This window comes from Ahaetulla prasina, chromosome 6 (assembly GCF_028640845.1).
Source record: "Ahaetulla prasina isolate Xishuangbanna chromosome 6, ASM2864084v1, whole genome shotgun sequence".
Taxonomy (NCBI): Eukaryota; Metazoa; Chordata; class Lepidosauria; order Squamata; family Colubridae; genus Ahaetulla; species Ahaetulla prasina.
In genome coordinates, this window is record NC_080544.1 from 20,611,867 (window position 1) to 20,629,585 (window position 17,719).

The 17,719-nt window shown below is 39.6% G+C and overlaps 1 protein-coding gene across 2 annotated transcripts in view; it reads left to right on the plus strand.

The window, feature by feature from the left end:
- Window positions 1–16,314, plus strand: part of TET1 (tet methylcytosine dioxygenase 1) — a 110,491-nt gene extending 94,177 nt beyond the window's left edge. For both annotated transcript variants that reach the window (XM_058187740.1, XM_058187741.1), the window contains 4 exons: window positions 2,451–2,540; window positions 4,006–4,143; window positions 8,564–8,885; window positions 10,028–16,314. In XM_058187740.1, the coding sequence (XP_058043723.1) occupies window positions 2,451–2,540; window positions 4,006–4,143; window positions 8,564–8,885; window positions 10,028–11,136 (1,659 nt within the window). In that variant the 3' untranslated portion in view covers window positions 11,137–16,314. The remainder of the gene's footprint in view (window positions 1–2,450; window positions 2,541–4,005; window positions 4,144–8,563; window positions 8,886–10,027) is intronic.
- The last annotated feature ends 1,405 nt before the right edge of the window (window positions 16,315–17,719 follow it).

The window sequence follows — 17,719 nt, forward strand, 5'->3', positions numbered from 1 at the left end:
GAAGCCTAACTAACTAAGTCACTGAAGCAGTAACTAAGTCACTGAAGCACTGAACTAAATCACTGAAGCAGTAGGCATGAGTTTAAATGGACTCCAGAGGATGGTAGAGGACAGGAAGGCCTGGAGGAATGTTGTCCATGGGGTCGCGATGGGTCGGACATGACTTTGCAACTAACAACAACAACAACAACAACAAAATATATTGTTCTGTTGTTAACCAGAAGCCTAACTTAGTAGTACATTTAAAGCATTTATTGCAGAGGTGTCCAACCTTGGCAATTTTAAGACCTGTGAATTTCAACTCCCAGAATTTCCCAGCTGGCTATATTGCCATGAATTATTGTTTGTTTTGTGTTGTTTTTTCCCCCTTTATGCCTCTTTCTTGAAAGAGCTTGCTGTTTGACCTACGGAATCCCCATTTTTTAGACTCAAAGGGTATTTTTAAAGAAACTGTTGCTTATCTTCAATCTTATGTCTCCACTCCTCTGAGGATAATAAAATAATCATCTTAGGACAGAGTAGTTATAATTATTTTTAACCACAATATGAAAATGAACAAAAGAGAGTTAGTTTAATAGCTGTATTGTCAGTTGTGTAATACATTTTAAAATTTGATACAGATAGTCCTTCACCTGTGCCCATTCATTCAGTGCCCATTCATTCAATGACCATTCAAAGTTATGATGGTGCTGGACAAATGATAATTGTGACTGATCCTCAGAGCATTTCTGACCACCTGCAGCACCCTGTGATCACACACACATCGCTGAGGTAAATCTCCCTCATCTGCACAGCCTCCTGCAGCCTTTCTGTGCTGCCACTCCATGTCCTCCCTGACCTTATTTTATTTTATTTATTTTATTTTATTCAATTTCTATACCGCCCTTCTCCCGAAGGACTCAGGGCGGTGTACAGCCAAGTAAAAAATCACAATATCAATATTAAAAGAAATTAAAACAGCATATTATAAAATGGCCAAATTTAAAACAAATTAAAATATTAAAATATAAATAACCCAATAAAATTTTAACCCAATAAAATTTTAAGCCAGTCTTTAACCCTTTAACCCTTCTGCCCCCTATCCAAACCTCACAGCCATTCTTGAACACCCTTGAGTCACACCACAACCCTGAATACCTTCCCTGACCCACGCTACACTCATATGCACCCTCAAGCCATCACCTTAACCTTCACCATGCCTCATACCCCTGTGCGGTAGCCCCACATATACTGTCCCCTGCCTATACACAGAATTCACATCGTACCTACACACACTCCCCAAGCCTTACTATGCCTCTCACACACATACATACTCAGGTCCTTCATGAATTTAAAAGAGTTGGAAGGGACCTTCATCTAGTCCAACCCCACCGCCCAAGCAGGAAACCCGATATCATTTCTGACAGATGGCAGTCCAGTCTTTTCTTGAAAGCTTCCAGTGGTGAAGCTCTCACAACTTCTGAAGGCAACTTCTGTTCCATTGGTTGATTGCTCTCATTATCAGAAAATTGCGTCACATCCCTGCATAGTCTGTCTAACGCATTCCTAATTCTTGTGCGCCATCCTTGGCCTTCATGTATTTGCCCCGAGCCATACTGTGGCTTTCAGATACCCCTTGTACTTCTTCCCCCACTTGTCATTCACACTTAAACAGCCTCCCCAAGCCACATTGCACCTCTAGCACACCCCCTCACAACCTCATCCATTCTCCCCAATCCATTCTGCACCTTCCTACCCCACATGTCACACCCGTGCACTTGCACCCTTACACATTCTCCTGATCCATGCCACAGCCTCAAGCACATTCCCAGATCCATGCTGTGCCTCCTTGCACCCTTCCTGCTCTGCCTGCCTTTCACATACCCTCTCATACCATCACACACTCTCCCCAAACGTCACCAAGCCTGCCCTGCACCCCTCTTCCCCCACCCAGCAGAAGTCATCACTCAAATGCTGGCTGGCCCGGGATTTGCAACTTCCCGCCAGCTTCTTCATCAATTGTGGTTGTAGGATCCCAGTAGAAAGGTGTCTCACCGAACTGTCATGGGATTCAGTTTACAATGGTGATTGGGACTTCAGGGATAATCGTTGCTAAATGACGTCATGCTTTATGACCACGTCACTTAGCAATGGAAAATCCAGTCCCAATTGTTGTCATAAGCCAAGAACTACCTGTGTTCAGTATATAAAGGAAGAAAAGTTTCTTTTTCATTGCCAGCCTGATAGGCTTTCTAACATTGTTAATAGCTGTTTGGCTAAGAAATGGTTTCCTTGCAAAGGAGAAATAAATATTTTCCCCTTTGTCTGACCAACTTTTAAATATATGGATAGTTTTACTATTACAGTAGGAAACTTAAGTATCAAATATAAGCTGCAATTAATGTTGCTTTTATTAATTGCTTTATTCATAAACAATACAAGTATGGGGTAATTGCTTTCTCTATTTCCAGGAAGAAAATCTGGAAAACAATTTGCAGACTTTAGCTACTGATGTGGCTCCATTATATCAAAAACTTGCCCCTGATGCTTTCCACAACCAGGTAGGTTAATGAATATTTCATGTCATCACATCCTTTTAATGTGATAGATCAGTGACATGTCCCCAAGAGGCCAAGCAATGTCGGCTGGCGGCCCCCAGGGGAAGGGCCTTCTCTGTTGGAGCTCCTACGCTCTGGAATGAACTTCCCCCCGGTTTACGTCAATTGCCTGATCTTCGGACCTTTCGGCGTGAGCTGAAAACGCACCTATTTATTCAAGCGGGACTGGATTGAAATTTTATTGGAGTATTTATGTTTTAAGATTTTAAATGGTTTTAAAATTTCGGCCACATTATAATATTTCTTTTTAACTTTTTTTTTTTTTAATGTTTATATATTGAATTTTTACTTGGCTGTACACCGCCCTGAGTCCTCCGGGAGAAGGGCAGTATAAAAATCGAAATAAATAAAATAAATAAATAAATAAATTTACTTACTAGCTGAGTCCACAGATCGCACTAACCCCCAGTACTGTTTCTTGGATTTTAAGCTAGTACAATGTGTAAATTCTCCTTTTATGGTTTATAAACAATGATTTGTGGCTTTTTGCAGGAATGGACAAGTTATGGTCCCAATTCTTTGTTTCTTTTTTTGCTCTTATAAGCCCTCTAATATTTCTTTTCTGCTGCTCTTATAAGCCCTCTCATATCTTTCCATGTTTGTTGAAAACCAACAGTACCTATTGAGGTGGAAAACAGATCATTCCAAAACGAAATATCCCAAAGTAATCATAGCTAAAACACAAAAAGCAGCCCAAAACCTCCTGTCGTGTCCCACTCCTCCGCTGACGGCCGGGTCAGGGAAATCCGAATCAGGCTTGCCTCTGCAGCTCTGCCCAAAGTCCTAGCAAAGTCCTCAGAGCAGGCAGGAGACCAGTAAGTGACTTCAGCAAGATAAGTTCGACGTTTGCCTGACTCAGAGACTGCCAGAAAGCAGATCCTTTATATAGGCCATGGGGTGTGGCTCCATGACTCAGCACTCATTAAGGCCTGCCCCTCCCTTCCCTCTGTTGCCTCCGCCTATCCAATCTTCTGATGCGAGGGTCACACCAATCAGCTGTTGGTAATAAACCCTCCTCAGGCTCACCTGCTGTGGAGGAGGGGGAGGGGTCTAGCTGCTCCGTTTGCCTGGGCATGGAGTCAGGGCTGGGGCCGGGAGATGCTCCTTCTTCTGCAGTTTGTGTGGGCATGGAGCCAGGACTGGGACCGGGAGGCATACATTCCTCAGTGTTCGGGAGCAGGTAAGAAGGCCCCGGCTGCTCTGAGGGCGGGCAAGACACAACACCTCCCTTGCCAGGACAGCCTTGCCCACATGGCTTGTAATGCCCCTCCTTTTGTGTCCCTCTGCAAATGTTGTATCAGCTTCAAACGTAGTGTAATATTATGTATAAATTCATGGATTGTAATGAAGTTGACAACATGTTTTACTCTGTTCCTGAAATAAGACCCCGTTGCCTTTTTTTCCTAAGGTGGAGAATGAGCATCTAGGTCCTGACTGTCGTCTTGGGAGCAAGAAAGGACGGCCTTTCTCTGGTGTGACAGCTTGCATTGATTTCTGTGCCCATGCACACAAGGACACTCACAACATGCACAATGGAAGTACTGTGGTAAGTAAAATTTGGGGATGTGGTTTCCTCTTTGCCGTGTAGCTGTGTCATCAGTTGCAGGCCCTCTTTTTACTTGATTTCCTTTCTTTTTCAGTTTGGGTCCCCAAACTCATTTTAAGACTTGTGGAATCCCTTAGCCAATGACCCCCTGCCATAAATGATATAAAGCACAATGGATGTACAATAAATTATGACTTTCTTGGTTACTGAGGTTAAATATTTCTTTTCTTTTTTTTTTTTAAATTTTTTTTATTACTTTTTTTACAACAAACAAACAAACAAAAAATACATTATTACACCCTTGTGCTATACATAAAAGGAAGATTTGGGTCTTCGGATATATCCTCATGATTGCCAAAATCCACGTTCTCGAGGTACAGGTACTGAAGCGTCCAATGTTCCAAGCGCAAAGTCCACAAATGGTTTCCAAGTCTTCCAGAAAATATCTTCTTTATACACACCACTTCTAATTTTAATATCACATGTCATTTTATCATTTAAAGCTAATTTCCACATTTCAGAATTCCACTCTTCTATTCTAAAAATCACATCTAGTTTCCAATATCTAGCTATTATAATTCTACCTATTATAATCATAATTCTAATCAATTCTTTTTCATATTTTGTTAATTCTATTTCCTTAATTACCAACAATAATATAGTTTCCACTCTCAATGTTATTACTTTCCCCATCATTTCAAATATCATTTTCTCCAATTGTTGCCAGAGGTTAAATATTTCTTGAGAGTTAGTTTTTGCAGTCGCATATAAAAATCACTTTTAAATCTTTCGTTGCAAGGCCTTAAGTTGTTGGAAATAATTTATCAGGGCAGAGATGTCAAGGCAAAAAGTGCAGGGCAGAAATGTCATTTAAATAAGGGGAATGGATGGGAGGATGGGAGAAAGAAGCAGTACCTGGATCAGAATTTAGTGGGAATAAAAAAAGGAATTTCACTTTCGTGTTGACAGAAGGCAATCAATTATTTTACGGCTGCCTCTTAGCAGGCAATAAACCTTCTTACTTAACTTATTGTATGAGTTCTTAGGTCCTTAGGTTGGATACAGCTTTGAGCTTAGTCAAGCTGTGCCAAGTCAAGTATGCAGGAAATTCCTCAAGGTTTTAGCAGTGAGCCTTGGCATTCAGCTCCAAGCCCTGAGCTGCAGGAATGTTGCCTACCTTCTCTGACTGGAGGGTTAGATCAATCTATTCCTTAGATCCTCTCCTCCCATTGTGGTCAAGACCTGAAATGCAGGCCACAGTCATAGAAGCAAGAGTCAAATGGCCTTCAGTGAAAAATGTTAATGCAGGAATTAAGGGCAGGCTACAGAGTCTTGAGGACTGTGGTAGGAACCTCCAGCCCTCTGTTATAAGTGAGTGCATTAAAAAGAAATCTCTTTGAATGTTTGAATCTCTTGTCCTTTTCCTGAGCTTTTGGGCAGCCTGGACTGAGCTGCTCTTCGTCAGATAAGCTACTTAGCAGCGCTGATCTCGGTTGTCCTTGCAGGCTTGTGATTTGAAGAATGGAGGAATATTGGGGAGGAAGAAATGGCACATCCAGCCTTTTGTCTACCATTATAGTAAATGACAGATTTGGCCTGGGATCAAGTCCCAGATGTCTTGCCTACTTCCTCACCCCTCCCCTTAGCCCCCTTTGCATTTTCCCCTTAGAATCACTTCCTCTTTTAAGGATTACTATTCTGACCTAGGCTTCACCAAATCACGAAACAGACTCTTTGTCCCCCCCAAAAAAAACCTTTTTATTTGGCTAATGTGAATTCCTAGCATTCACATCCAGCAAAGTCCCGGCAAACAGTCTTTCAAGGGTGAATTGCAAACACAGACCTTACCAGTCCTTGGATAGTTGCCAGGCCAAGAGCTTCCAGGCACAACACTGTACAAGGAAATACTTGGCAAGGAGTCTCTGTGAGGCACGAATCCAGTTAAGCAAATCTTCACACTAATAAATGAACTAATTTTCTACTGCAAACACCACTCCCCTTTTGCTCCTATTTATTCTCTATGGGAGGAGCCATTCAGGATCCCCTTGTGCCTTTACTCCCGAGTCAACCCCTGTTCCTTAATTGTTCCCTTCTCCTGACGGCTCTGTGCATGCGCACATCGGGAACAGGCTGTAGCTGTTCTTCTGCCCCAATTATCTCCGACCCTGAAGGTAGCTGATAACTGTCGGACGGCCCTGGCCCCATCTCTGCCTCGGACGCAGAGCACTCATCAGAGCCTTCCCCAGACTTCAGGACTGGCCCATGTTCCTCCCCAACCTCCTCACTGTCCAAGTCTGCCGCCAGCTCCGCTGTCTGCTGGCAGGCCACAACAATTACACTACTCCAGGCAGCACCAGTGCCTTCTTAATTGCCGTTTATGGGGCAGAACATGCATTATTCTTTAGTTTTAAGAAGGGGAACTGTAATCCTTTGCCTTTTTAGAATTGCCATCACAATTATTTGCTTTTGAGTTCAATGGCATAAGGGAGCCCAGTCAAGACAAGGCCTCTTGGACCAGTTAACTCTGGCCATTTTTCTCACAAATGTGTGTTTTTAGTCACACCATTCAGCAGGAAATCTTGTATTAAATGGCCTTCGTTATCTGAGCTTCTGAAGGTGAGGAATTTCTCTTTCACAGTATAGGCTACTTCAGTGTTGGTGAAGGAGCACCAAAAACTGGAAGAGAAGCTCCGTAGCGTGCACGCATGGGAGTGGCAGAAACAGGAAGAACAGGTCCCGGTTTCTGGCACACATGCGTGTGCAAAGACCAGCTGGTCGGCATGCGTATGTTTGCCAGAAACCAGAAGCTCACCTTCCTGGTGCACACGTACGTGCCAGGGGCTGGTCTTCTAGTTTCCGGCACTCGTACGCACCTGAAGACCAGCTGGAAGAGCAATGGGAGATGGCTGGCATGATCGGAGAGATGGCTCTGCATGCCGCCTCGGCATACGTGCCACGGATTCACTATCATGGGGCTAGTTCAAGACAATGCAACCTTCTCCGGCTCTTCAATTGTATTAGATAGTGTACCAGGACTGTCACCCACACAGGATTTGGGGAATTGTAGTCCAGCATCTGAAGAGTGCCAGGTAAATATGCCAGGCCGTGAAAATATTTGCAGATCCCTCGCATCCTGGACATAAACTGTTTCAACTCCTACCCTCAAAACGACGCTATAGAGCACTGCACACCAGAACAACTAGACACAAGAACAGTTTTTTCCCGAAGGCCATCACTCTGCTAAACAAATAATTCCCTCAACACTGTCAGACTATTTACTGAATCTGCACTACTATTAATCGTTTCATAGTTCCCATCACCAATCTCTTTCCACTATGACTGTATGACTATAGCTTGTTGCTGGCAATCCTTATGGTTTATATTGATATATTGATCATCAATTGTGTTGTAAATGTTGTACCTTGATGAACGTATCTTTTCTTTTATGTACACCGAGAGCATATGCACCAAGACAAATTCCTTGTGTGTCCAATCACACTTGGCCAATAAAATTCTATTCTATTCTATTCTATTCTATTCTATTCTATTCTATTCTATTCTATTCTATTCTATTCTATTCTATTCTATTCTATTCTATTCTATTCTAAAGGATGACTGGCTTTTGGTGATCCTGCTGAGGCATATTCCTTCTTTATGATCAAACCAATCTCTCTCTGTATTGTTTTCTAAAGAAACAGAACTCTGTTTCTCATTTCTTCAATTTAGGTTGAAGAAATGTTCTGCTGAAGTTAGCAAATATTTATTTTCATGAGATCTTTATTGGATTGTACTCTTAATATCATGCTGCATAAATTATAGTTCGTGTGTAAGAAACAAACGATATATAAATAGTTCTCAACTCACAACCACAATTGAGGCCAAAATTTCTGTTGCTAATCAAGGCAGTTTTTGTTTTGCCCCATTTTACAACTTTCCTTGCCACACTTGTTAAGTGAATCACTGCGGTTGTTAAGTTAGTAACACGGTTGTTAAGTGAATCTGACTCCCCCATTGACTTTGCTTCTCAGATTGCAAAATAACCCCAGGAGACTGCAACGGCCATCATAAATCCATGCCAGTTGCCAAGCGTCCAAATTTTGATCACTTGACCAATGGGATACTGCAGCAGTCATAAGTTTGAAAAATGGTCACAAGTCACTTTTTTCAGTGCTGTTGCAACTTTGGTCACTAAACGAATGACTGTAAGATGAGGACCTTCTCTGTGTTAGTTTAGTTGTGTTTTATGTGTAACATACCTAAAACCATGATAAGAAAGGTGAAACAGATTGACTTTGCAACCTTTTAGCTTAAACATTCACTTAATATAGTTTTCACTGAAGTTGTGTTTGTGTATTTCTCTGTGTGTGTATATGTGTGTGTGTGTGTGTATTAATAGTTGCTTTTTCCCCTTTCTGACTAGGTTTGTACTTTAACAAAAGAAGACAACCGTACAGTAGGTGTGATACCAAATGATGAGCAACTTCATGTGTTGCCTCTTTACAAAATATCGCAAACAGATGAATTTGGCACAGAAGAGGGGCTGGAAGCCAAGATTAAAACCGGGGCAATCCAGGTGCTAACGGCTTTTCCCCGAGAAGTGAGGATGTTAGCCGAGCCACGTAGGGCAACCAAGAAAAAACCAGATGCAAAAAAGCAAAGCTTAGCTGAAAAAAAGCATTCTGCGGCTGTAAGGGGAAAAAATGGACTGCCAGAAAATACCAAGAAAGCATCACAAAGTTCAGGTAGGTACAACAAATAATTCAAATAATAGCTGATAGTTGATAGATAACGGGCATGTTATAGAACAGGGGTGTCAAACTCGATTTCATTGAGGATGGCATCAGGGTTGTGTTTGACCTTGGGTGGGCGTGGCCGGGGTGGGTGTGGCCAGCTCGATGTCACTCACGTTGGGGGTGCCTGCGGTGGACCAAGTGCTCTGCCAGCAAAAATGGGCTCGTGGACTCCATTTTCGGCTGCGATGGCCTCCTGCAACCCTCTGCCAGTGAAAACGGAGGGCCGCAAGCTCCCTTTTCGCTGGCAGAGGCATCATGGGCCGTTCCTTCGCTGTTTCTAGGGCGGCCCTGTGGGCCAAATCTAAGCACCCTTGAATTTGACACCCCTGTTATAGAAATACGCATTTGTGTGTCTAAAATGCAAAGTATCAAAAATGGAACAACGTAAACAGATATACAGGTAGTCCTGGACGTATGACCACAATTGATCCCAAAAATTTCTTTTGCTTAAAAAGGCACTTGTTAAGTCCGTTTTGTCCCATTTTATGATCTTTTTTGCCACAGTTATGAAGCAAATCACTACAGTTGTTCAGTGTCATTAAAGCAGGGGTCGCCAACCTTGGCAATTTTAAGACTTGTGGACTTCAACTCCCAGAGTTCCTCAGCCAGCAAAGTTGGCTGAGGAATTCTGGGAGTTGAAGTCCACAAGTCTTAAAGTTGCCAAGGTTGGAGACCCCTGCATTATAGAGTGTAAGGGTGCTGTTATAACTTTGAAAAGTCACTAACTGAAGTGTTACAAATCGAGGATTACCTGTACCTAGTTGAGGACTATCTGTATTATACCTAGTATAAAAGCACCATTTGGTTTAAATACGCAATGGCAGGCAAAGCCCTACAGCTGATACCTCTGTACAGTGTCCAAGCTGTTGTTATTGAAGCTTTAAGCATCTTCATTTTCACGCAAAGAATTTCTAACTTGGATAAAAATATACTTGAACATATGATGACAAATGTGTCGTCAAACTGCAACGTGTCTGCATTGAGGAGGAATTAAAATGGAAGGGTGAAACATGTATGTATTTATCAAACATCTGTGGAGGGGGAAAAACAGAACTTTATATTTGAAACCAGCTTTTTTTTTTTCTCCTTAGGGGCCAAAATGAATATAGTGCAACCTGAGACAAAAATGGAGACAGATGAATACTTTCCTAGCATAAAACCTAATTTAGGCATTACTACCGATTGCTCTCCATTGAAGCAACACGCTCCATCCTCTCCTTTAAAACTGGATAGTTTATCCTCTTGCTCTCCATTAAGTGGTGGTCTAATGCCAGTAACTAATAGCCAAGAAGATGTTTCTACTCCCTACGGGTATTTACAATGCAGTAGTAATAAACCTCACGTGACATCCCAAGGTAATAATAACTTTGACATGTCCGCTCGTGATTATACTGGAATTGTGATGGATGAGAAGAGAAACGGTGAGCCTCTGCTTCTTCGAGACCTGACTATGTCTGGGTCAGCAGTCAACAGAGAGAATCTGCCCCTGACCGCTGAACACAAACTAGCTAACAAGCAAAATTGTGAAGTTAACTTAAAGTCCTCTTGTGTGTCCCAGGTAGCTAGGTCTTGTGAGTCAGTGTTGCAACTGGGCGACCCAGAAGATGTCTCTAGCGATGGTTCCTCCCAAGAGCACCCAATGCAAAAGAGTGGATTACGGCAAAGCCCAAGTTGTGTAGAAAACGGGTCCAGTGGCCAGCTCTTAAAACACGCAGATTCTGAAGAAAAAGCAGAAGAAATGTGGTCTGACAGCGAGCATAACTTTTTAGACAACGACATTGGTGGGGTAGCTGTAGCACCATCCCATGGTTCCATCTTAATTGAATGTGCACGGCGCGAACTTCATGCCACCACGCCTCTTAAAAAGCCCAACCGGAATCATCCCACCCGGATCTCTTTAGTCTTTTACCAACACAAAAACTTAAATGAGCCAAAACATGGGATAGCCCTGTGGGAGGCCAAAATGGCAGAGAGAGCAAAAGAGAAAGAAGCTAGAAAATCGGGAACTGAAACCAACGGCCTGCCAGCCACTGACAAGAATGCAAATCAGACCAATGCAACCCAAGAAATTTTCTACAAAGAAAATGAATTCAACCAAATTCCATCTCGCAGAGCATTAACAGTAACTCATGATAATATTCTAACGGTGTCTACTTATGCCCTGACACGAGTTGCAGGGCCCTACAACCATTGGGCATAAGCTCTTATAGCAACGACATAACTTTTGCCTTGGAGCAGTGTTACACAATCCTAAAGGTGCTGTTAAAGAACAAAGTCTCATATGGTTTACTCTTTGTTCATCTCAACCATTTTGAAGGCTGAGGTAAAAATTATTTTGTTTTTAAACTGTGACTTTATATATTTTAACATCTGGTGATTCTCAAGTGTGTGTGTATATATATGTGCATGTGTAATTCACATGCATGCACGCCCGCGCACACACATCTTTTAAGAAAATTTGGCTAGGTTATTAACTGATTGAATTACTTGGTTTATTACCTTTTTGGAATTTATACTTTGGTGCTTTGAAACGTCTGTTTATTATAAATGGGCTTTTCATAAAGATTTTAACTGATTTCATCTTTTATTATGTAAAATCAAGTTAGACAGTATTAGCTATACACAGCTCTTGGTGCTTAATCATATTGAACAGTTAAAAATAAGCTGATTTTATTTCTTCATGGTGCCATTGCTCTTACAGCTTCCAATCACTTGCTGTGAATCCCAGCTTAAGGAAAAAGAACCAATGATGATTTATTTGTATATAGATTTTTCTCATGTATGTATAGTTTGTGTGTGCATGTGTGTATGATCCACATGCATTCACATGCAAACAAATATCACTAGTAATGATTGGAGGTTATAAATGTAAATACATATAAATATATATATTTAAAAGCACTTTCTATTTTTAAAGTTAACTTGAAATAGTATAAGGATCACATTTGTCTAAGGTTTGCGCATTCTCTACCAAGGAATTTATTTTTTCTTACTATATAAAGTTCCATATTGCTACATCAATTCATAGATATTGAAAATACTTGGGTTTTAGATTCTTCCCTTCTCTTTTTTCCATTGCTTTTGTTTCTAAATAAAAAGGGTGATAAAGTCCAGAAAATTCATTATTTGCAAATATAAATTAAGTCATTTATCTATCCTTGTATTTCTAGGATCTTTTTAAAAAGAAGAGTTTATAATTTGAGCAATAAGAGCAAATGTTATGGGGTAATTCCAAGTTTTATGGGACAATACAATCGGGCATCATCCAAGGGTATAGTTCCATACATCTTGAAGTCACCCTATTAGGAAAGAATTTTTCTAGGGCTTCAATGCATAAATTGCAATGCCTTGTTAACATGTTGGGTTTTAAGAGATCTGCTCTATCGGCAGTGTAGGAATACATCTGAATTTATTATGATCCAAAATGTTCTTCAGTGGTGAGCTGCCCATGAATGGCCTGGTCTAGGCAGGTTTACTTGAAGCTCAATCCCATTGTGTTCAGTGGGCTTTCTGCCCGGTAAGTGGACAACTGATTATTACATGCAGTTTTCTCCTCTCCTTCACCTCTGAATAAGACATACTGAGATATCCAAGTGATTAATTCCACAAAACATGCATAATTCCCCATCCCATTTGCTATCTCCAGCCAGGAAATAAGGTCTGTAATGGGCAGCGGTCTGTGTTGGAGACCCCATCCAGAATACAGTGTCTTGACTTCTTGGTGGCAAAATAACCATGTAACAACACGCCATTTCCTCTTCGTAGCATACTCTTTTCTGAATGGTAACCCATGCAGCATTGCAGGCTCAAGAGAGTTTGCAAATGTTTTCCAACCTGGGAACACTGTCCAGTGTTCCAGCTTGCACTTCATGTGCCGGAGTTTGTCAGTGTGTCTTGTTTAGAGGCGGAGAAAACCGCATGTAATAATTATTGGATTGCATTGTTAGTGCAATGGCTGGATTGATCAACTCAAGTTTTTGTTTCAGTCAAGAATCAGGGAAGGCAACTGCCAAGCAAGGTACAGTCAGTCTAAATGGGAATTTGACTAAAGGGATTGAGTTGTACAAGGCAGAGTTCCATTTTGCAGACAGAACGTAACTAGATTGAAGTTCCCAGTTCAGTACTTGAGGCAGAATGAGGAAAGCTGCCAACTAGCAACAGAGATAACCATGGCTGGGGTTTCCCAACTTCTCGTTTCTTAGCACCTTTTATTTGGAGCGACCACATCCTTTGTTTCAACAGAAGCAGCATTAAATGGTCCAGTGCTCACAGAGCTTTTAATATTAAATACTGAAAATCTCAAACGTGATACAACAGCAGCTGTGTGATCAAAACCACTTTTGTCACTGCCGATGAGAAGCAGAACTATTAAAATACAGCTCAGGACTTCGGGCAGCTAGAATCAGGAGAATTTGGTATATTTGGAATGAAGAAAAGGGAAGAAGAAATTAAGTAACAAGATCATATTTTTAGACAACTGAATGCCAGGGATTTTATCAGTCTTAATTAATTCCATGCCATGATCTAAATTATATAATAATATTGAAGTTAAACCAGTGAGTTTGACCAGTCCCAATTTGAGTAGGGCTGAGTGTGGATGGGAACCAGACCTTGATTCCAAATAATAAATTAATTAAATCACCTAGCATCCATTTGTCCTAATGACAGCATCTTAATTTTAAACATTATTGGACTATCTCAGGCTTTTCTTTTTCTATGGTGTGGTAATTTGAATTCGCCAGTTGCTATCATATTATGAGCCTTCGTGAGTGAACACACCCTGTAGTTTATATAAAAGAATGAAGCTGTTTACTAATAATCCAATTTAATCAGGGCAGTCATGAGGTTAAGTCTTGATTTTACATCTCTCTCTCTCCTCCTTCTCCTCCTCCATGATGTACATAAGTGCCACCAGAATAACCAGAAATAAAAGATTTGTGATAACATACTTGATAATATCTTATAGTGGTGCTGTAATAAATAAATTTCTAGACCTGCTTTTTTAATAAAATCTAGACATGGTGCTTTTATTATTAAATGTCTACCCTTGTATTTAATCTGAAAATATAATTCAGAAACGAAGAAATAATTGATTTATATAGCTTGTCCCAGCTTTCTCCAAAGAATTTGCTGAATGGCGGTCTGTTGGAGTGGAAGTAAAAAACATATTAAAGGCCTAGGTTGGGGAAAACTGGTTTATTCTTTGTCACCTATGATTCTGAAGTTCTGAATGTGGAATTTCTTCCAGTTACTCACATAGTCCCATTTGTGTAACATTAGACATTCACACTGGTCTAAGGCTTCAAAACATCTACACTCCCACTGTAGACCTTCTCTACTTCATCCATGCAAACGGGCAGTTACTCATATTTTTATCTAACAGTACAAATACATTTTTAGGCAAAGACAAAAACTGCATGTTTGAATGCTGCTTGATGTCTGTCCCTTCTCCATCTCTGATTTAATAGGTGATAGATGCCATTATTGGTGACGCTGATCATGTTAAATGATATGTATGTATGTCAGGCAAGACTGGTGCTGGATATCTTTACGTTTCCTGGTGCATTTCCACTTTTGACAGCTGAATACACACACAGACAAATTTCAGCTTGCAGATGCTGTATATATTAGAGAAATTTTCCTAAGTTGCTGAGTATTAAGATTTAGAGATGTTTAACTAAAATAAGGAATGTGCAATCCAGCCAATTTCCCTGATTTTGGGGAGGGCTGAGAAAGTTCAACCTGTTAATGATCTATAATTTTACAAAGAGACCCAGAGTATCATCAAACATGGCTTACAAACTTAATTTTAGATCAGATCTTCATACTTAGTCACAATACCATTAGCAATCTTTATGCAACAGCTTATGGAATGACCTGAGTCATAACATTTTAAGAAAAGTATATAAAGAGAAAAACAACCCAATCTTTCTATTTTTAAAACAAACTTTGTAAAAAAGAAAACACCCATATGCTGCATTTTTCTTAGTTCAAAGATTATGATTAGTTCAAATAGAGACTATGTAACAATTGTAAATAATAAAAGTCAATATTATATCATTTTCTACCAGCAGTTTTCTGCTTCTTGGATATATACATTAATTGGTATGGTAATTTTGTGTGCCTTAGATTTACATTTTAAGAACTGTATATTTTTTGTGAACCTGAAATTTATTAAACATAATAGCTGTCATTACAAATAAGTAGGGTGAAATCATCCAGCAACTCATCTGTACAGTTTTTTCCTAATTTAATCATGCTTTCTAGTAATTCTGAAAAGTGTGTGTGTGGGGGGAAATCCTGGGGTAATCCTTCACTGTGTATGTGGAAAACATCTACACTTCATCCTAGTTTTGCTCAATCCCTCTGTCAGTTATAATTTCTAGTTGTATGCTTTTTAGTTTGCCAATCTGTTTATGCTTATAATAAGTCCCATTGAACATAATGGGTTGATTTATGAATGAATGTATGTAGGATGGTATTGTTACCACTTGACATTTATGGGGCATACACTACTAATAAACTGTTTAGGATTAAATTCTTTTTGATTCCTTTTAGATAGATACTACAGCAGAAAATTCAGATTGTGGCTATAGTAGAAAAAGTTGACTCAAATTATGAAAATTTGGCATTTCTAAGTAGAAGATCTCTAATTACTGTGCTTGAGTAGTTTAGTGTTTTCCCGTGTACCTTTAGAAAATGTACTGCTATATTTGCTAGCAGATATCAGCTCTTAAACAACAATGCTCAATAGGGAAACCACATATGCCCACCTAATCAGACAGCAAGGAATATAATTTATTACTTCGAAGTCCACTGATGAGGTTCCATAGGGCTTATTTGCATAGAATGAATTAAAGGTGGAAATGCATGATTGTTTTTAACAGCTAATAAATTTTTCATTAGCTAAATCAAGTTACCCAAACATTGAAAACATACCACTGAAATTAAGAAATATTATTAAACTTTTGTCTGGGTTCAGCCATATATTTTAACTATCATAAATTTGTAAAAACAATACAGCTTACAAAATGATGGTTGCATCTAAAGAGTAATGTTTCTCATTGTATTATCTCACTTAATTGCTGTTTTACAAGCCAACATACATCAAGCATGCATGCAGAGTGAGAATATACTGTATATACAGCTGTAAGTTATTTATTGTAGCATTTCAAATATTTATCATAGACACTGATGTACTTTGTGAATTAGTTTGTAGCAACAAAGATTTATGACAACTACCTACTTTGTAAGAGCAATTCCTTGGGCAGTTGCAAGCAGCAAAATTTTCAGGCACCTGCAGTAGCCTGAAGACCTGTCTGGTCGAAGGTTCAATGTGGCTGTCTGGAGTTGCCAGGAAATAAAATGCATAGTTTTCTATTGAAATAAGACTCTATTAATGAAATTGTCTGTGAAGAATACACCTGAGGCATCTAATGATTTTGGTCCTGTGATGAATGCAGGAGTGTTACTTAAATTTGACAACCACCATTTCAAACCCTTCAAAATGAAAAATATCAAAGCAGTTAATTGTCAGAACATACTAACATGTCATTAAAAGTGCTGTATTAAAAAAAAAAAGATTTAAAAAACCCCCCAGGAGTTACAGCAACATCTCTAAAGTAGGAATTTTCAAACTTTGCAGTGCCATGTATTCAGAATCTGCATTAAATAATACAAATTAACAAATTGAAACCCTTGAAAAATAATGTGATTGTGACTGACAGAAAAAATATCTCCCACATAAAAAACTCCCTTTGAAGAGAATGAATTTCTTGATAAGAAGATGTTGCAATATTTTCTCCCAAGTTGCTTTAATGAAGAGGTAAAGAGAAATATCGTGAAATCCTTCAGCAAGCATGATGAAAACACAAATGTTTTAAAGCATTTAATTCCCTATATACTATATAGATGGTTGAAGCAATTTGAAAGTCTTCACAAGTTAAGAGCCATCAACTGCAATCCTAAACTCACTAACCACACTTCTGTGTAGAACATGTTGACTTAATGCAATATTATACCTATAAACATCAGTTACATGTATCAAGATCTACTAAATAGGCAACCATAGAAGGTAGAATTTTCCTTAGGAGCGTAAACATTCTTTACAGCCAGATAGAAGTTTGTGTAGATGACTTGGTTGTTTCAAATATTGGGATGATCCTATTGTATCCTTTACAGACTGGCAAGAAGCTATTTTTAACCTTGGCTTGGTACACTTAGACGAATGTGACAGCTTGTTAAATCTCTCCATTGAAATAGTTTTTGTTCTTACTGCGTCTTTTTGAGCTATTTCCACCTATCCTGCTGCATCTTTTCCATTCTGCTTAGACGTATCCTTGCCAACAGGCAAAATGTTTTCTGGGGTAGTGTTTCCAGAAATCATTAGATATAGGCATACAGTTGTATCTCCTATGTATTAAATACTGTACCTGTTCTTCTTTTAACTTCATTTCGGTACATTATTTCTAAAGGAACAAACTTAAAAGCATTATAAACGTAACATTATTATCTAAATTCAGCCACTGCATTAAGAGTTTCAGCAGTCTCTACAATTACTGTGTGCTATCTACTTTTCAAATTTATTTTGACCTTCATGGTCTCCGTCTGATAAAATACACCCCTTAAAAAGTAAGGATCAGTGGAGTTTCAGTTAACCCTGGCAATGACTGTGTTATTTGTTTTGAGCAGCTTCCATAGTTTGAAGACTCCAGCTTTTCCCTCTTTGTTAGGGAAATAGTACCGTTTTTTGGCCCTTTAAATGTTAGATTTCAGTTTTCAGC